This window comes from Tympanuchus pallidicinctus, unplaced genomic scaffold (genome assembly GCF_026119805.1).
Source record: "Tympanuchus pallidicinctus isolate F22 unplaced genomic scaffold, pur_lepc_1.0 scaffold36, whole genome shotgun sequence".
Lineage (NCBI taxonomy): Eukaryota > Metazoa > Chordata > Aves > Galliformes > Phasianidae > Tympanuchus > Tympanuchus pallidicinctus.
This window is the reverse complement of record NW_026294754.1, coordinates 791,654-812,151: the sequence shown is the minus strand read 5'-3', so window position 1 is coordinate 812,151 and position 20,498 is coordinate 791,654. Positions and strand designations below refer to the sequence as shown.

General features: G+C 50.3%; 2 protein-coding genes across 5 annotated transcripts in view; both read left to right on the top strand.

The window, feature by feature from the left end:
- GDPD5 (glycerophosphodiester phosphodiesterase domain containing 5) overlaps positions 1-20,498 on the top strand; it is a 364,359-nt gene that overhangs the window by 264,532 nt on the left and 79,329 nt on the right. The gene's annotated exons all lie outside the window — the stretch shown is intronic.
- Positions 484-19,312, top strand: MOGAT2 (monoacylglycerol O-acyltransferase 2). 3 transcript variants are annotated; one of them, XM_052699360.1, is made up of 6 exons: positions 484-896; positions 6,237-6,415; positions 15,553-15,757; positions 16,314-16,488; positions 16,637-16,779; positions 18,074-19,312. In XM_052699360.1, the coding sequence occupies exons 1-6, from the start codon at positions 803-805 to the stop codon at positions 18,226-18,228; spliced, it is 951 nt and encodes a 316-aa protein (XP_052555320.1). In that variant the 5' UTR covers positions 484-802; the 3' UTR covers positions 18,229-19,312. The 3 variants fall into 3 exon arrangements, with proteins under 3 accessions (XP_052555320.1, XP_052555321.1, XP_052555319.1); XM_052699361.1 differs by having other exon boundaries at positions 16,637-16,832; positions 18,074-18,195; XM_052699359.1 differs by having other exon boundaries at positions 485-896; positions 16,637-16,836.

Sequence of the window (20,498 nt, the reverse complement as noted above, 5' to 3'; positions counted from 1 at the left end):
ATCCATCCATCCATCCATCCATCCATCCATCCATCCATCCCTCCATCCATCCATCCCTCCATCCATCCATCCCTCCATCCATCCATCCATCCCTCCATCCATTTGTCCATCCATCCATCCCTCCATCCATCCCTCCATCTATCCATCCATCCATCCATCCATCCATCCATCCATCCATCCATCCCTCCATCCATCCCTCCATCCCTCCATCCATCCATCCATCCATCCATCCATCCATCCATCCATCCATCCATCCATCCATCCATCTCAATCCATCCGTCCGTCCATCCATTTGTCCATCCACCCATCCATCCCCTGGTGGAGGCAGGAGGTTGCTCATGCATCCTGTGCTGTGAAACACTCATGCATGGTTTGCATACCTTTTGGCTCCCAGCCCTTTCCACACCCAGCTGACACAGCCTTGAGCTTTATCTACAGGTTATACGTTTTGAATTGCAAAGCCACTCCTCTGAAAAGCCTTTTTCCTCCCTCCCCAGCCAACACTGTTTCACAAGCTCCTTCCTCGCCTTTCCCTCCTGCTCTCTCCTGCAGCTGCTGTCGCACAAGGAGTGATGGATTTTCCTTTTTGGGAGCTGCAGAGCCGGAGGACACTTGCAGCACCAACAACACGACGAGTGTCACACTGACATAAAGTCAGTGACACCTCCCAGCAAAGTCCCTTGCACGTTGCACAACCCCCTGTACTGTAAAGCTGCATAAATATTGACGGGTGACTTTGCACTTTGCATTCACCACTTGCTGAGCTTCCTCCTCCTTCTGAGACCTGCAGGCAGAGCCCAGGATGAAGATTGAGTTTGCTCCGCTCTCCCTGCCTCTGCAGAGGAGGCTTCAGACCGCAGCGGTGGTCCAGTGGGTCTTCAGCTTCCTATGTCTAGGTAAGTGGCAGCTCCTTTTCCTCTTCTGAGCATCCAGAGCCAATTTTCAGAGGGTGAACACCATCTGCAAACTGTCCAGGAGCCAAGCTGGAAGGTGACATCCAGGGTTTGCCATCAGCGTGCCAGCTGGCTTCTTAACCTGGGTAGAAGACTGTGTAAAGCTTGTGCTTGGCCATGGCAGAACAGTGGATATGTGTCCCAGCAGAGCAGCAGCAGGTTTGAGGGTACATACGGATCCTAGGATACACGTCTCCAAATTGGCATCTGCAAAGGAAGTGTAAGTTGTGCTTTAGAGCCTCGTTAAGTCTCTGAGATGGATCCATCAAACCTCTGCTACAGATGTGGGGTTGGATGGACTCTGCACCAGTGTCTGCTGGACTGGAACACTGGGCCATGCTGGCCCAGATGGATGCTTGGCTGTTTGCACGCTCTGGGGCACAACTTTAGCCCATGCTAAATAATGTTTTGCCAGACTCTACCTGGGTTCTGTTTGCAGCATGGATGCATCTAAGATTTAAGGGGAATGGATGGTGTTTTCCAGCAGAACAACTTGCCCAGTAGGTTTAGCCCTGCTGGAGTGAAGTCAGGCTGGCACTTAACTTTTCAGTAATGAGGTTGACTGATAGAAGCAGCTGAAAGCCAGAAAGTGGGCAGTAGGGAGGAATCCTCCGTTGGTCAGAGGGTAACCTGGAGCTTCTCAGGACACAGGCTCTGCCCTTTGCAGGGAAATTTGGATTGCCCAAAATGAAGACAATACCTCAACCTGAAACCTCCTCCACTGCTGAGCTTCCACAGGTTGCTCTCTCTCTCTGGAACAGCCTTAGTCTGATTTTCTTTCCTCCTGACACAGTTTGAGGCCAAAGCCAGTCAAGAGATCAGGCCCTCCATGAGCAGAGCTTGACACTGGCTGCTCAGAGCCGTGCTTCTGTTGCCAGAAAAGGGCTCTTGCAAACACACAGCCACCCTGCCAGGCGTTTGCATGGCCTTTTGCTGTTGCCATGGTTGTGCAAATGCATCCCCTCCAGGGGATGTTCCTTGCTTTAGATGCTGATGGTTGCTGGATGGAGGGGTGTAGAGTGCAGAGCAGGGACCCCACTGCTCCCACCTGCAGAGTCCAGCACAGACCAGTGCCATTTCCCTGTGGCACAGCCTGGCAGTGGGTCCAGGCTTCTGCAGGGCACTGAAACCAGCAAGTGGGAGCCCAAATTTGGTCTAGTGCTTCCCCTGGCTTTTCTCCTTCCTTGTCTCTGTGGGCCTGAGCATGGATATCTCTCCAGATGCTGCATGCAGAATCATTAATTTAAGGTCTGAGCTTGTGTTAACCAACTCATCAGAACCTGAGCCTTGTAGGTCCCTTCTAACATGGGATATTCTATGATTCTATAATCAAAGGAGCAGAAGTTCTTTGCATGCTGTCTTTGCAGACCCAGCATGGGCAGCCAGCCTTTGAACCCTTTCAATCAGCAAGGCTGCCTCAAAGGACATGCAGTGCCAGTGTGTCAGGAAATTTGGTGGCTGAGCAGAGTCCACAGCCTTAGTTTGGCTCTGCTAAGGGCTCTGGTTTGGCCTGGAGGACCACACCGTGCATCCTGCAAATCCTCCTGGGAGCCGCAGTGCAAGACTCACCTGCCCAGGGGCTGCTACAATGACAAAGATCTCTTTCCAAAAGCTGATGTTTCACTTATTTCAGGCTGAAGGAGTAAATTCTAGAGGAGCAGCAATGCTGAGCCCAGGAGGTCTCTGATAGGACATGGTCCTTGTGTGGACTTGCTTGTAGCTCACAGCTCACCTGGAGAGCATGGCACGAATGTGGCGTGTCCATGGCTGTGGTGCAGCAGGGTTCACTTCCCTACAAAACCACCTCTGTCGTATTTCATCCTCCTCTGGTTCCTGGTTTCCACCAGAGAAACAACAAAACTTCCTAGCACAAGGTGCCCACCGCCAAACACTTCACTTTGGCTTCAAGCTTCTTTGAGGGAAAAGAAGAAAGAGAAACCTCCCAGCTTCTGATCTGAGCAGAATGCGCAAGGTTTGGGGTATGGAGCTTTCCTTGTTGCCGAGGGCCCTTTGGTTTGGTTTTGCTTTTTGGCTGCAGGGATCTCTCCTCACCTTCCATGGCAATGCAGGCAGTGCTGCAGACAATCTCAGCCCTGTGTAGGGTTATCTGGATGTTCACTGCAGGATGTGGCACTGAGAGGTGTGGGTTTATGGGCACGGTGGGGATGGGTTAAGAGTTGGACTGGACCTTGGAGGTCTTTTTTCCACCTTTTGATGGTTCTATCATTATTTTCAGGTGATTGATGTGTTTGTAAGGATATGCATGATTCCCTCAGACCTGCAGCAATGTCTGCCTTCAGAGGTCTCATAAACTCTCAAGCCATTTCTGTGTCCTGCAAATTTTGGGTTTCCACAGGGCAATATTTGCAGAAACCAGTGTTTTTATGACAATTTGGTGCTGGCTTCCCATGCAAGACTGCATGTAGACTTGCAGGAGGAAGAGAAGAAGATCAGGTCACTTACCTGGCCCCACATCCCTTGTGGGATAGTGGTGGAGTCCCCATCCCTGGAGTGTTCCAGTCCAGATGTGGCACTGAGGGACACAGTCAGTGGGCACGGTGGGGTGCGTTGGGTTTGGACATGGAGATCTCATAGATGTTTTCCATCCTTAATGGTTCCATGACTCTGTGATTCTACAGCAACTTGCAGCTTGGGATCAGAAGGAGACATCAGCCAGGATTCCCTGGCCAAGGCCTTAACACCTCTTTTGTCATATTCTTCAAAGTGTTTGCCTGGCAGGTAGCCCAGAAAATGACAGCTGTGTGTAGGAATGCCAAGGGGAATAAGGCTGCTACCTGGCAGCTCTGACATGATCACTGTTCCGGAGAAGGGCAAACAAGGAACTCTTGGCTTTCCTCATTTGCAAGCCGTGATTGCAGGGGTGGCATCACAATAAGCAAACACTGCTGCTTGTAGACCTCCTGTTCTTCCCTGTCCTGCAAGGAGGGACAGGGATGTGGCCTCAAGATGACCTTGTTTGCCTTTGGGAGATGAATCCTGCACTGCTGGTCCACAAAGGCTCAGTGTCTCACCCATGGCATTGCATTGCCTGTGCTAGGCTTTTGTGGAAGGGTCTGTGAGCAGAACACAGAGACATCTGCAAGCAAATTGGATTCATACTAGGACAGGAATGGGCGCAGAGCATCACAAGACTTCACAAGGGCAAAAAAGAACTCTTTGGATTAAGTGAAGGTCATCGTGTGCAAATTTTGCTCTGCCTGCATTAAAAAGAAAAAAAAAGCTGAATCAAAGAGCAAATGTTATTAATTTCATCCACAAATGAATTGAGGGTAGAATTAATAACTATGTAATGCAAGATAAATGCCTCACTTGGGTGATAAGTAGATAGATATGGACCAGAACAACGCCTTCACTTTGCAGGGCATACCTTGAGCTTTGCACAGTGTGATAAAAAGAGGCATTGCACAGCTCTGCAGCAGACCTGATGACCTGGCTGTTAGGAGCAGTACATCTGCAACCTCTGCGATGTTCCTCAAGCAGCACTCGTGTCTTGTGTGCACCTTGGAGCTTGGTTTCATGCTGGATGCTCTTTTGCCTGAGAGTCCTTCCCTCCCTCCCTCTCTCCCTCCCTTCCATCCTTCCTTCCTTCCTTCCCTCCCTTCTTTTCTCCCCTCCTTCCCCATTTCCCCCCTTCCTTCCATTTACCAGTAGGAATTACCAGCACGCCATGCCAGGACTTTAAGACATGGCTTCTGTTTTCACACCCAACACTTTAGGATCAGGATGACTTATCAAAAGAATAGCCTCCAAATCAGGTCTGCTTATCAAGATACTGTTTTCCAACATGAACATTTGAAATACTCCCAAAGCCTAAAAGAGGTTAAGCATCATGAGCACAGCCATAGAAAAGCACAATTTCTTTTAGAGGAAAATGCATTAAAGCTCATCTGTTGTTGTAAAAACAACCAAAGAAGTCTGAAGTGAGAGCATCATATACATCTTCTCTGTTAGACCTCAGGTGAGAGCAGCTGGAGATGGCAGGTGCCAGGTGAACCCCAGAGAGATGAAAATCCAGGTCTTGGGATGAGGGCCTGGATGCTGAACCTGTGTCTGAGCTGAGCTTCTCCACCCCTGTGTCCTTCAGCCACGGGTCCTGGATCTGTGATAAGGGCCCAGAGAAGAGCAAAATATAAAACTCACAGTCATAGAATCGTGGAGTCACAGAATCATCAAGGCTGGAAGGACCTCTATGATCCTCAAGCCCAATCCCATCCAATCCCCACTGTGCCCTGCATCCCTCAGCACCCCAAACCCATGGATCTGGAGCACCTCCAAGGACGGCGACCCCACCACTTTCCTGCACATCCTGGCCACTCTTTGGGAGTAGAAATTCTTCCTAATACCATCCTGAACCTCCTGTGACACAGCTTGAGACCATTGTCTCTCATCCTAATGTGACCCATAATGAGCTGGGGAAGCAAAAGGACTTGGGTCAATGTGGATTTTCAGCCCATTCTCACTCAGATAGCACTCTGATGGACAGGGCCACCAAGGCTTCCAGATGGAGAGGACACAGCTTTGACTGGCAGCTTGGTGGGCATCAGTGCGTCCCAGACTCTGTGCAGCAGACAGTGCTGGGCTTGGTGGGATCTGGCGTGCCCAGTGATGCGTGCTTGCGTGCAGACTTTTCTCCTCTTGTTCCCCTGCCAAAACACAGGGCACGAGGGAGGCAGGAGGTAGAGGACAAAGCTGAGTACTGACTGGAAGCAGCTCAGGAAGGTCTTTAATGACTTGGAAAAGTCCCAAGTTGTTAATGACTTGGGGAACGAAATAGAGCGTGCCTATAAAATCTGTGATGACACCACGTCAGAAAGACTGAAAATCCTCTACTGGTCAGGATTAGAGTTTAAAATGAGGCCAAGCGGAGGAGGAAAAGGTCCAGAATCAATAAGAAAGAAAAAAGAAAATCAATAAAGAGTAAAATTCTTCTATATGGGAGGGTGAAACATTGAAAATCACGGGCAGTCATTCAAAATGTGGAACCAGAGAGGTCCACCAGCCTTGATGGAGGAGGTGAACACGGGGGCCTTTGGAGAAAGGGATGCTGCCCAGTGGTTGGGGTCAAGCTGCTCTTCTGGTTCCTGGGGCAGACGGGAAGAAAACCATTTGTTGGCTTCCTAACTTCCCTCATACTGATCCAATAATCCCACGGTGAGCACAGGGAAGGCCGGGGCTCCATCCCAGGGCTGTGCAGAACAGCTTCCTCCAGGTGAGCCTTCCCCTCCCAGCACCCTTACGCTCACCGCCTGGCTTTCCTCCCAGCACAGTGCTGCATCGCTGCCTTCGTCGGCCTCCTCTTCACCCGCTTTTGGCTGCTCAGCGTCCTCTACGCCGCCTGGTGGTTCGTAGACAGGGAAGCACCGATCCGGGGAGGGCGGCGGATCCGCGTGGTGCGGGACAGCGCTGTCTGGAGACACATGAAGGACTTCTTCCCCGTCACGGTGAGCATCCTCTGTGCCTTCCGCTCCATCGCAGGGATCGTCCCTCCTACGAGCCAAGCCCAGGACCTCAGCTGTGCAGTGCTGAAGGCAGAATGGTCTTCCCAGCTTAGAATTACTGGGTGACACGATGTTTTCCCAGCATGTCCTTTAATTGTCTGCCTTATGTGCACCCTTTTAACCTCACTGCTTAGATAGGGCCATCTCCCCCTGTCCGTTCCCCATTATATGGTGGTGAGGCACTGGCACAGGTTGCCCAAGGAGGCTGTGGATGCCCCATCCCTGCAGGCATTCAAGGCCAGGCTGGATGTGGCTCTGGGCAGCCTGGGCTGCTGGTTGGCGACCTGCACACAGCAGGGCTTGGAGCTGGATGAGGGCTGTGCTCCTTTGCAGCCCAGGCCATGCTGTCATTCCATGATTTTGTGAAAGAACTGCCCCAGAGCCATCGCAGTTCTGTGCAAACCTGAGCAATGCTCCAGGAGCATTCATGAGCCACGCAGTAGAGTGATTTTCTAGGGTAGGTAAAGCTGAGCATCACTGTGGGGATTTGCATGATAATTTCTGGAAAGAAACATTGCACATGAGTGCCAGATCATCTCCCCTGCAACTTGTGACCTTACAGGAAGTTCTTCTCTACAGAGAACCTTTTAAAGTGCACCCTTCTCTTCTCCAAACCCAACAGCCCTGGGGCTCTCAGCCTTTCCTCGTATAGGAGATGCTCCAGGCCCTGTATCATCTTTGTATCTTTTTACCAGGCTCTCTCTAGATGATCCCCATCTTTTCTGAACTGGAGAGCCCAGCACTGCACACAGTATTCTAAATGTGACCTCACTGGGGCAGAGCAGAGGGGAAGGATCCCCTCCCTCGCCCTGCTGGCCACACTCTGTGCAATGCACCCAGGATGCCATTGGCCTTTTTGGCCACAGGGCACACTGCTGGCTCATGGTTACCTGCTGCCCACCAGGACACCCAGCTCCTTCTCCACAGAGCTCCTCTCCAGCAGCTCAGCATTCTTTCCATTGACCTCTACTGATGCTGTGGTTGTTACTCCCCAGGTGCAGGACTCTGCACTTGCTCATGTCAAACCTCATCAGGTTTTCCTCTACCCCACTCTCATCCTTCCCAGGTCTTGCTGAATGGTGGCACAGCCTTCTGGGCTCGCAGCCACTCCTCCCACCTTTGTTCCATCAGTAAACTTGAGTTATTTCATGGCTAAATTCAGAGTTGGACTCTGTAGAAAGCTATTGGAAATGTCCCAAAAAAGCCATCCTCTGCCTTTCTGGCTGCTCTCTTGCCTTATCCAGAGCCATTTTCCTGAGCTTTTGCAGTGATCTAAGGGCTTCTGGCCAAGCTTAAAAGCAAGTCCCCCAGAAGGTATATCGTAGTGTCCTGGGGAGGAACGGGAGCACAACCCAGGACAGCTCCTGGTGGCTTTTACCATAAGAGACAGGTAATATTATAGGACATTCATCAGGAAACCCCAAATTCCCAAGTCATTATTCTCAAGGTTACTGCAGAAAGTGCTAGAAATGCTGCACACTGTTTATGTGATTGTAAAGATTCTACATCATGCATGTTCTGTAATTTATTTCTGGCCATATAGCACAGCTTGAGCAGTGTCAAACCGATCTCTCTGCTAAAACATAGGCGCCAGCTAAACCCAACGACACCTCCTTGCCTGCCCCATGCACACTTACTCCTGAGCAGTGCCCTGGGCTGTCCGTCTGTCCTGGAGATGGGCTGATGGCTGGGCATGGGTTGATGATTGGGCATGAGTTGATGGTTGGGCATGGGTTGATGGTTGGGCATGGGTTGATGACCAGGGAAGGGCTGATGGTTGGGCATGGATTGATGGTTGGGCATGGGCTGATGGCTGGGGATGAGTTGATGGTTGGGCATGGGTTGATGGTTGAGCATGGATTGATGGTTGGGCATGGGTTGATGGTTGGGCATGGGCTGATGGCTGGGCATGGATTGATGGTTGGGGATGGATTGATGGTTGGGCATGGATTGATGGCTGGGCATGGGCTGATGGCTGGGGTTGAGTTGATGGGCATGGATTGATGGTTGGGCATGGGCTGATGGCTGGGCATGGATTGATGGTTGGGGATGGGTTGATGGTTGGGCATGGGTTGATGGTTGGGCATGGGTTGATGGTTGGGCATGAGTTGATGGTTGGGCATGGGCTGATGGCTGGGGTTGAGTTGATGGTTGGGCATGGGTTGATGGTTGGATTGGATGTTCTCAGTGTTTTTTTCCAACCTAATTCTGACTCTATGACTTCCTACCAGCTGGCACTACCAGGCAGAAAAACCAGCAGAGGGAGCATAGCTACTGGTTTTGCTTGCAGCATACTGGGGTGCACAGGGAGGGTTTGGAGCAGCCCTTTCCGTGCTGCTCTGGGAGAATTCACACATTTCCCTTGCTTGAAAGGCATTTCATTTCATATCCTTTGAGCATGGGCTCGAATAAATTATTTGGGAATGGGAAATGATTTGTTCCTAACAGCATAGATGTTAAGCACTGCAAATATTGCTTTAGCCATCCTGTAATCTCTCAAGGAGCAGAACTGAGCTGAGCTTTGGTCTGAGCTACACGCTCCTGCTTGCCCAAAATCCCAACCAGAACAGAGGTAAATGGGGACATGGATTTGGGGGACATGGATCCAGCACCACGGGCTGCATTTGTGTGTAGATTGAGTTTGTTCAGCTCTGGAGGATTAGTTATTCTGGGAAGATTAAATGTGGCTCCTAATCCTCCCAGATCCCCGCTGCAAACTTGTTGTGGTCAAGCGTCAGTGCTGGGAGGTGGGGAGGCAGCAAGAGCCGCCTGCACTGCTCTGCCCTTGGGTATTTCAGGAAAGGGATTGAAATGCTGCTCCTATGGGATCCCTGGGCGTGTTGGCTGCTGCAGAAGCAATGAGAGGTTGGGATGAGCATCTGCTTTCCGGAGATCTAGGCAGAGTGAATTTGCACTTTGCTGCAGCGGGGATCTGCCACGCAGGAGCGCTCGGGCTCCCAGCATGTGCGAGGAGCACCCTCTGCTGATCCCAGTCGTGCACAATTGCTTTGCTCTTTGCTTTTGCCCTTAGTTTAATTAGGGGATTGCCAGGACCCGAGTGAGTTTGGGTGACTGTGAAAGGTGGATGAGCACTGGGATCCCAGGCATTTTCCCAGGAGCATCTTTTCCAGGAAGGTTTTTTTTCCCCCTGTATTTCAGTCATTCTCATCTTCATTTTCACATGACCATGATAAGCCTGCAAACTACGCCGAGCTCACCTGGGCCTTAGAAGCAGGGTTGATATCCCCAGAAATGCACAACAAATCTCTCTGGGCAGCCAATGGTTGAGCAGGTATCCCACAGTGTCTGCTGGGGTTGGTGGTACCTCCAAGAGAGATTTTGGAGCTGTGTTCAACGAACAGCCAGTAATTAATCTGCCACTGCCAGGTTCTCTGCCCAAACTCATACCTCCTCTCTCATACATCCTTCTTCACCAGAGGAGCATCCGTTATCAGCATGGTGGGAACACACCCAGCATTAGAATTCCTCCATCACTGATGGGTTGATGACCTTGGTGGTCTTTTCCAATGTTCATGATTCTGTGGTTCTACAAGCATCCCCTGTGGCCAAGAGATAGCACATCTTCACTGCTGTTCACCAGCCTTCCTCCTGCAGCCACGGTGCTCTGGTAACCTCAGCTGAGGAGCACCATGGACATGCCTAAGGGGAAGGCCTTCAACAAATGCTGCCTTCAGGTGCTGTCACCCATCAGAGCAGCCCAGCAGGCATCACCTCTCCAGCTTTATTCAGGGCGACCTGAAAAACGTCTGTGTGTGTAGAAGGTTCCTGTAGTCCTCGAGGCACTGTTGTCCCCTCTTGAAGAGGCACAGGACACTTTTTGTCACCCTTGGGGTTATCCTTGGGGGCTCCACGGTTGGGCTAGATGATCTTAATGGTCTTCTCCAACCTTAATGACTCTGTGGTTCTGTAAGTGCCGGTTGGATGTTGTTATCTATAGCAACTGGCAGAGTCCCAACCTCTTTCATTGTCCTTGGGCTCTTACTGGGTTTCTTTTTCTTGCTAGCTTAACCAAAACGTGTCACTGGAGACTCAGCGGTCCCCTAGGAGCTCATTCATTCTCACAATTGCATAAACTGTGACGGGGGTTATTTGTGTGTGCCGTGGTTCTGGGTCAGCACGGGGCATTGCAGAGTGGAGTGGTCCAAGTGCACACGAACCAAGCCCTCCCAGGAGTATTTTCTTCCTTTTCACAGCAGAATAGCACTGTTTGTGACTGAGGACCTTGTGCTTTGGCCCATGACGTTAAACATCATTTCTGGTTGCCAGTACTTCTGGCTGTTCATTTTGCTTCCTTCTGTTGGCTAGAGGAGAGAAGAAGGATTGTTCAGGCAAAAGCAGCATACAGCCCAGTGACACAAAAACAACTCTCCCATTTTCTGAAGAGCTTCCTTGCCCTGTGACTTGGACCTCCCTTTTCTGCCCTCAAGTGCATTCAGTATTGTGGCACCTGGAGAAAGCACCAGTGCCCAGGGACATTTTCTCAGGCTCCTTCCATTGCTGAGAACAGAAACCCATTTTTCCTGAGGAGCTGCTGGCACTCGGATGTTTGCTTTTCCCTTTTTCTCCCACCACCCTTAGGTGATGTGCTGACTTCTCTTTGGTACCATTTCTTCTTCCTGGGGCTTGCTCCTTGGTTGCTGTCATCCCATAGAGGACCTGACTGCATGCTTCTTCCTGCATGAGATGCAATTTGGTGGTGCTTGGGTGGAAAGCAAGGGACCTGAGGATCTGCTTAGGGTGAAACTGAACAGAAGTTTATCCTACTTAAGAGCAGATTATTGAGCATAACATCATTGGAAGTGAGTTTGGGGCCAGAGGGTGATAGGAACACAATAGCAATTCAGTTTGGGAGATTAATGAAGAAAGTACAGGTTTTCTGACCAGCTTCCCTGGCCAATCCCTGTCTCCACCACATGTTCCTCTGTCCCTTAGGATGTGATGACATGGCTAGTCTGCCCGTCTGTCTGCTGGCACAGCAAGCACTGTGCATTGACCAAGCTCACCTCTACCTGATTCCATCTATTTTGCCACATAACTGCTTTTAGATCTCTCCAGCCCTACAGACAAGGCCAGCTGGGGGCTAGGTGTTGATCTGACCCAAGGATATGCTGATGTAAAACAGAATTTTGCTTCCTTCGAGCACTTTTGCACCAGTTTCACATGGGCAATCACCCTTCCTCCCTTTTCCTATAGTTTGGGGCAAGACCGTCCAGCACACATGTGATAACCAAAAACCCCAGCCACATCTCAAAAGGTGAATTAAAACAGCCTCATTAAACCAGTGCTGAAATCCTGTGCTGATACAGTCCCTTGGAAGCCCCAATTAACTTAATTCAGCTGCAAAATGAAATGAAAAACAAAACAAATAACAAATGAAGGCCAGTTTAATTCCAGCTGAGAGCATCTACTTGTGATGTTAATGTGGTTTAGCTAATTCAGTTTAAAACTGAATTTGCTTGAGATCCTCACCAGTACATGGTCTCTTATTAGAGCCCCTAAAAGTCTGTGTGTGCATTTCCCTAACATGGATGGTGACCCTGCATGGAGCAAATCTCACCAGAGATGGGGGACAGGATCTTTCCCATGTTCTGGACCCACTTTTAAGTAGATAAATAGGGGGAGCTTTTTACAGTCAATAATACAATCAAGAGCACTGAACATCTGCAGCAATTACATCCAAGAAAGAATAAAGCAGACCTCACCCTTTAAGTTCAAATTTATGAGCTGGGAGGGCCACGATAACCCCCTATCTGGGATCTAAATGGCTTTCTGCCCCGCCACCAGGACTCACAACACACTGACAAGGGGTCAGGGCTGCTGTCAGCAGACAAGACACAAGCCAGCATCCCAACCACGACAAGGGGAAGCCATTCAAGCCAACACACCCATGGCTCAGCTTGGAGTGCATGACCCCAAGCTGATAAGAGCTCTCTGTTTTGGGGATGAAGGTCCCGTGCATTAATTTGTCACCCCTGTAACTTGAGAAACTCGTCTTGCCTTACCAAGAAAAACTTCAGGACAAGAATTTGTCTCCCTTCAGTGTTTACACACAGACCGGCTCGGCTGGACCCTCAAGTCCTTTGACAACGATTAAAGTTCAACTCGCCCAGAAAAAGCAGAGCAGTCGATGCCCTTCAGCAGGAGCAGAGGTGACAACCCAGTCAAGCCAGGAGGAACGAGATCCACCCCTTGCACCTCAACCCCATGACGACTGCGGGGCTGCAGTGCGCGGAGCCTGGGCTGGGTGCTGCCAGGTGTTAACTTTCCTGGCTGCCTGGGAACAGCTTGCTGTGCAGACTCTGCCAGGAGGAGGGGAAGGAGAGAGCAAACAGCGGGGGCAACCCAGATGGATGGATGGAGTTGCTGCGTTTGAGTGTTCGCGTGGTTTAGCATCCAGAGACTGAGCTATGGCTTAAGATAATTTACCCAAGTTTCTTCTCTGCTTCAGATTTCCTTCCTGGTCTTTTGCAAGGAAATGGTTTCTCTGTAGGCTCTGGCTAAATCGCGAGCCCTGTGACAAAGACAGGGACCCTCTCTCCCTTCCTTTGCAAAGCTGAAAGAGGCAAATACTTCAACAATGTCATTAAGATGTGATTGCTGCTGCAGGGGACAGTTCCACCTTGACCAGGCCATCAAACCTTGAACATCAGGGCTCCTACCATCCAGTTGTTACAGAACATAGAATCACCAAGGTTGGAAAAAACCTACCAGATCATCCAGTCCGACCATCCACCCATCACCAATGGTTCTCACTAAACCATATCCCTCAACGCAACGTCCAAACGTTCCTTGGACTCCTCAGGGGTCGGTGACTCCACCACCTCCCTGGGCAGCCCATTCGAGCACCTGAGCACACTTTCAGAAAAGTTATCCTCAATTTAAAGCAGGGCTCTGGATACTTAACTCATGATTGAGCCACAAAACACATGGATGTGGCCCAATTCAGACCCAACTACAATTGGTAGGACTCCAGATGTTAGTGGCTCTGAGGCCACTTAGATGTACAAGGAATCGTGTATCAGAAGCAGCTCCTCCTGTAAGCTCCACTGGACGCTGATTTTCCATCCCCTTTCACTGAGATGAGCAGCAAGCAGCATCTCCTAGGGAAGGCTTTTAGGGATGGGAGGTGTCCTAGCATGGCTGGGAGCAGATTGCAGGGCTGGGTGCTTGCCCAAGTCCAGTTTTCATTAGCAAGGAGGGTGGCACAACCACGGGGTGCAGCCAGGTTCTCAGGCTGCTGCCACCCTCCCTTCTCACACTGGAGGAGATTTAGTGGCTTGTGACGCATCCCAGCATCTCACCCTGCTTATAAATTATTCGGAGATGAAAGGTTGTTTGGAAACTGAAGATAAATGCAGGTTACATTGATGCAAGCTGAGATTGCTCAAAAACAGAGCAAATCGTGGCAGGGGCTCAGCAGTTCAGCCATCTGCCCCTCTTCCTGCACTTGGGTGGTGATGGGGACTTTTGTTTGTCTCTTCCTCTCATTAGGAGCAGGCGCTTGAATGGGCACATGTGTACAGTCAACAGTGCTTTAGGACAGGTGGGAAATGAGCCATGATGTCAAAAAGTAAAATAGAACTCAGGGCTCTGGGTGCTTCTAGGAAAACAAATGCCCCATTAGCTGCTCCCTGCACTTGGACAGAAGCGGGGCACTCAGGCACTGATGGGGTGAAGCACCAGGAGCTGTGTTTCTCCTCGTACAGAAGTGCTTTGAGCTGTCTGGAAATCCATGATGGCTTTGTAATGGGCAGCCCTGAGGCTGAGAGCATCCTCAGCACCGATTTAAAGGGTGCAAAGACATCAGCATCTGCTGTTGGATGCTTCTGGCAGGGTTATGCCCTGTCTGTACGACGTTGGGATTGCAGGATCTCCTCAGTGGCACAGCTCAAGGCTGACTTGTCACACTGATCCTTCCATTCCAGGTGGGCCATCACAAGTGTAACCCACAGAGGCCAAATCTTGTCTGTTTTGTCTCCTCTCCTGTTGGGCCACCCAAGCAGTGCTTCTCACTTTTCAAAAGTGGCTGAGATTTTTGGCTTGCCCCTCAGCCAACCCTCAAGGGCCAACCATGTGCTGCAGTCCATGCTGTCCAGCCCTGAAGGCATGGTGGTGTTGTGCTGTCAGACAAGATGGTTGGTCTTAATGGTCTTTTCCAACTGTAATGATTTTATGATTTCTCACTCCTTGGTAAAATTGCAACAACCTTGGGCAGACATCCATTGCTCCCTGATGGACCTGCATGTTTCTTTAGGTAACTGACACAGGCTCAAGCTGCTGGCCTGTTGTAGGGTAGTCCATAATGTAAAGAAATGCATCATTTTTTGTCCTTGGAAGCTGAGGTTCTCACCTAATGATATACTAAGTGTTCTTCAATTACTTGATGTGTTCCAGGACAGGACAATCACTACCAGGGTGGCTCTGGCTGTGGTGGTTATGAGAGGCTAAATAAGGAGTTATCTCATTTTTTTGCTTTTTTTTTTTTCCTATAGTGTAAAATGTACTGGAGGAGGTTTTAAAAGTTGTTTCCTAACAACATGTAGAGCAGCTGAAAGCAATATGGGCTTTGGGAAGTCTGATCTAGTGGAAGGTGTCTCTGTCCATGTTAGTGGGGTTGGACCCATTCCATTGCATGACTATAAATCATAGAATCAGAGAATCACAGAATGGCCTGGATTGCAAAGGAGCTCAATGCTCATCCAGCTCCAAGCCCTGCTGTGTGCAGGTCGCCAAGCAGCAGCCCAGGCTGCCCAGAGCCACATCCAGCCTGGCCTTGAATGCCTGCAGGGATGGAGCACCCACAAGATGAATAAAGAATAAAGCATAAAGAACAATGAAGATCTGTAGCATTAGAGATGTCATTTTCAGGCCAAGAAATGGAGAGAGATACAAAAACAGGCAATGAAATACATCTCAGTGAGTGAACAACGTTTGAGCTCTTGCAGTTGATCTTTCCCAGCAGAAGGAGGGATGGCTGCAAGGGAACCCCCCTGCTCTCCATAGCCCACTCCCCATGTGCTGAGGTGACGGCACTGACTCTTGTCCCACCTCTTGTCCAGCTGGTGAAAACAGCGGAGTTGGACCCTAGGCAGAACTACTTGGTGGGATTTCACCCCCACGGGGTCCTGGCGGTGGGAGCCTTCATCAATTTCGGCACAGAGGCGACAGGGTTTTCCACCATCTTCCCAGGCATCACCCCACACCTGATGACTCTCTCCTTGTGGTTCCGTGTCCCCTTCTTACGGGACTACCTGATGAGCGCAGGTAAGCGGGGTGGCAGCGCCGATGAGCGGCGGGATGAGAGGGTGAATCAAATGGTTTTTAGGGAGCAAAGAGGGGAAACATCGGGGAGGCCTGAGAAGGTCAAGGAGTCCTTCGTGAGTGGCATCTATAGGTGCTGGATTCTGAAACTACCTGCAGCTACCAAAGGTAGTTCATGGTGTTGTGCAATACATGACAGGACAGGAAACAAAAAGGAAAAGGAGGAGGTAAAAATTAAATGGAGAGGGGGGAAAGGGCTCCAGAGAGATCTGTGGAGATCTGGCCTCTGTCTCTCACTGTTGGGCTTGGAGTTCACCCACTTCTCCATCTGAATCAGCTCATGGGGTGGCTGGGGCTTAACTGCAGTGTTGTGATGTGGCAGAGCTTTGCATGAGCCCTGCATCACCCTGAGGAGTTGGGTTGAGATTTCCAGAACGCTGGAAAACTGAAAATAAAGCATTGAGCACCTCTCTTGAGCTGGATGAAGAAGGAAAATGGGAATAAGCCTCACTTGGCAGGTTTCACAGATCCTCAGTGTTAATTCCTCTCTACCTCCCAGGCCTTGTGTCCTCTGACAAGGAGAGCGCGTACCATGTGCTGCAGAGGCCAGAGGGGGGGAACCTGCTGGCTGTCATCGTCGGTGGGTCTCAGGAGGCTCTGGATGCCCGGCCAGGATCCTGCACCTTGCTGCTGAAGAACAGGAAGGGATTTGTCCGCGTGGCCATCAAGCAGGGGTGATGCAAAGGATGGGGCTACAGGGTGGCTGGGGAGGGATGCTCTGGTCGATAGGATGTTCCAGGTGAATTCTTGGGGACTGTGAGGGTGCTTTGGGGTTGGCCTTAGTGATCGACGTGGCCACACGTTGTGTTCATCTCCCTGCAGCACCCCACTGGTCCCTGCCTTTTCCTTTGGGGAGAATGAGCTCTACGACCAGTTGAGCAACCCTAAGGGCTCATGGCTGCGGTGGATCCAGCACCGGCTCCAGCAGATCATGGGCATCTCCCTGCCCCTCTTCCACGCAAGAGGTATCTTCCAGTACAGCTTTGGAGTGGTCCCCTACCGCCGGCCCATCAACACCGTGAGTAAGTCCCCCCTCAACAAAAGCCTGGCCAAAGCCTGGTCAAGGATGGTCCCTGGGCCTTGTCTTCTTTCTGCTGAGCCAAGGAGCAAGGAGCATGGGCCGGAAACTTGCTGGCAATGAAGCACCTCCCACTGCTCACCTGCCCCTCTCGTGGTCCTTTTCTTGCTTAAAAAAAGGGTTTTTTTAAGTGGTCCTTGATTCTGGGATATGTTTCCTTAAGATAGAAAAAATTCCCCATCTGTAGATGGAAGGAAAAAAGTTAACAACACAATTGGGTATGACTGCCTGAGTGTCCAGGCAGCTCTGGAAGCTGTGATGTGTCACCCAGCTGAATGTGGTACTGGAGCACCTTTGGGTTGGCACAGAGAAAGGATAACACAGGGTTCCCTGCATACACCAGTCTGGAGCTCTGGCTTTGTCATCCTGCAGAACCCAAGTGGTCTGAATAGTGCTGAGAAAGCCCCAGAGCAAGTCAAGATGCTCCATCGCCTTCATGAGACGCATCCAGTCTCAGTCCCACCAGAACCAAGTCGTACAAAACCCTGTAATGGCATCAGGTTGAGCTTCCAAGCCAATCCCACAAGCATAAGTCAGACAGGATTTGCCCAGCCAGGCTGGTTTCATTGAAGACCATGCACAACAGGAGACCAAATTTAAAGAAAGGTGTTGGTTGTGATGAAGTTCCACCTGGTTTCAACAGCTCCACGCTTGGCCCACAGTACGGCTGGTGGCCTGAATTAATGCAATTAAAGAGGCTGTTTGGAAAGGTCAGGGCTCACCCTGCTGATTAGGTTTGACAGGCAGCAATTACTTCTAATTGTTTTACAGCCTGTTTGGATTGACTCAATGGTTTTACAAGCAGCACAGTATCAGAAGGGCTCCTCATTAGTTCGATGAGGAACAGTGTTACACAATGCTGAGCTTGACAAACACAATTAGAGTCAGGGGGCAGAGCAGGAGAAGTGTCCTATTGCTGGTGGCTCTGGGAGATGGGAAGGGGCTGGAATCAAATTATGTGGATTTGTCTTGAAAAAAGCACCTGAGATATTAAGAGAAGCTGTAGGAGCTGCACTGGGCTGGACCTCCATCTCCCCACCTCCTTGGCTATGCTGTCTCCCAGACCATGACTGCTCATACCAATACTTCCTTCACACCTTTGGAAAGGTGGGACTCCATCTCTGTGCTTAACACGTGCAGGTCCATGGAGACCTGACCTAATGGTTGCTCTTGTTTTCCAGTTGGGAAGCCAATTCCCGTGCTGAAGAAGCACAAACCATCGGCCGAAGAGGTTGATCGACTCCATCAGAAATACTTAGAAGAGCTGAGAAAGCTCTTTGAGGAACACAAAGCCAAATATAATGTCCCAGAAGACAGTCACCTCGAATTTATGTAGAGCAGCTTGTGGAAGGTGGAATTGTGGACATCAAGCTTCAAGTTTTCCCTGTCTCTGGGATTGTTTCGCTTCATGTGTGGGTAATTCATGGTCCACACAGTGTGGGGAGAAGGACTTGGTTCTCCCAGCCTTTCCATCACTCCTCCCTGTAGCACACATAGAAGATAACAAGCCAACAAGATCCTACCTGACTGACCCCACACCACTGGAACTCCCCAGCACAAAGCTCCCACCTCCCAGCTGGTCTCCATGCCGGCTGCTCAAGATATTTCCAGGCAGACATGAATTATGGTTTCCTTTGCATTTAGTTCAAGTTTCATTTTCCCAGGCTAGCTGGGTAAAGTTTGTGCTGCAAAAAGCCGATTCCTCAAAGATATCTGATAGGATATAAAGACCTTGGCTGGGAAAATCACTTCTCGTGTGAGGCTGAGGAACCTCAGACCCCCCATTGGAATGCCACAGCAGCACCAGCACTGAGACCTCGTGTCACAAATGATGGCATTTCCTAAGGTGAGAACGCGGCCAGCAGATGGGAGAAATGACCTGGGACAGGAAATATGGCTCACAAAGCCACGTTTGGCAGGTGCTCAAGGCTTTAAATAGCTGCTGCTCCTTGATATCCAGAACTTTATTAAACTCTGCGCTTAATGGGATTTTGCAGCGTGGAAGTTTTAGGTGGCAGGAAGCCATCTGCTCAGATCAGCTTTATTTTACCCTCAGAGAGCCCTTATACAATCACATCTCCTCTCTCCCTTCATTTCTCTCTCTCCTTCCCACCTGCAAGGAGCTGTCAGAGATCCCAGGATTTGTGTTACTGTCAGAATTGCATTTAACGAGCTGAACGCACAGCTCTGCTCCCGAGCCAGTGATGCCAGGACCACCACTGTGGGGTTTTTGATCTTCACCTTCTCCCTGCTTCAGCCTCAGTGAAATTATCCACCCGAATGACCAGCTGCACATCCCTCCTGTTCCCAGAAAGCCAGCAGCAATAGGAAGAATTTGTCCAGAGCCCTTATTGACATCGCTACCCGTTCCTGTAATCCCCCACTTAATCCAGGCAAATAAAGCAGGTCACCTGCTATGATTTCTTGCTTGTTTTCTATTAATAGATTTTTTTCTTTTGTCCTTAATTAGGGGCAGAGGTGCCTGAGCAGGAGAAGATTTATGCACTAGAAAAAGAGCAGTAATTCTCTCCCTTATTTTTTTTGTTTTTGCTGTTTTCTTTTGCTGTTTGTCAGCACCCAAGCATTATTTTTCTTTCCTGTCCTTTCCTCTGCCTTGCCTGGCGCTGGTCCTTCTGTCATCAATGCTGCTGTGACTTCTGCAAGAAGCCTGGCAGGTGTTGGTGCTGGAGGAGAGTGATGGGGGATGTCCCTGAGGATACAGATGGGTGCTATGGGGATGGGAGAGGGCTCTGGGGGCAGGGATGAGGAGCTGGGATCTCAATGCAATGGGAAAGGAAGGGGGGGAGGAGGGGGAAATCACCTGTGCTTGAGGGATTTGGGGAGATGTTGGATGGGTGGTTGGAGTGGATTGAGTGACTGTTGGATTTGGGAAGATGGTGTTTGGATGGTGATATTGTGGAGATGGAGGAAATGGGGAGGAAGCAGGGTGTGAACTGTCGTTCATGGCAGGGAAAAGGATCACAGGTATGGGCAGGCAGGAAGGGCTGGATCTGTAGAAGTGGCATGACCTTGCCCCAGCCTGATGGAACAGTCACAGTAAAGGATGGAATCCCCCACTGTCCATCTCTTCCCCATGGATCCACCTATGTGATGCCTCTGATGCCAGAGAAGCACCTATCTGATAGATGGGACGGTCCAGCACCTTCCCAACCAGTTATACCACCCCTGCAGATAGAAAAAGCAGAAAATGGGTAATTGGGATAATGTCACAAGAGGGAATGGGGAAAAGGACACTGGAGCTGTCAGAGGGCTCATGGGGCAGTGGGAGACACACGAGACCCCAAGCCACAGAGCTGGAGAAGGGTCAGAGAAGGGCAGTGGCTATATATAATTGGCTTCGCTTGAGGTCAGTTTTATCTCCAAGGCTGGAACGTGTCCTTGATTCCTCAGGGACCTCCACAGCCCAGGAGAGGCCATTGGCTGAGGCTTGTGTTAAATATCACATGGAGAATAATAATTCACAGGCATCCTTGCTGCTTGGTGCCGTCCTGGGGGCTCGGAGCAGTGCAGGGTCTCGACTTCTTGAAGGACCAGAGCAGCCTCTGAGCAAAGTGCCGTAAGACAAGAAGCTTTTGTGCTATTTTG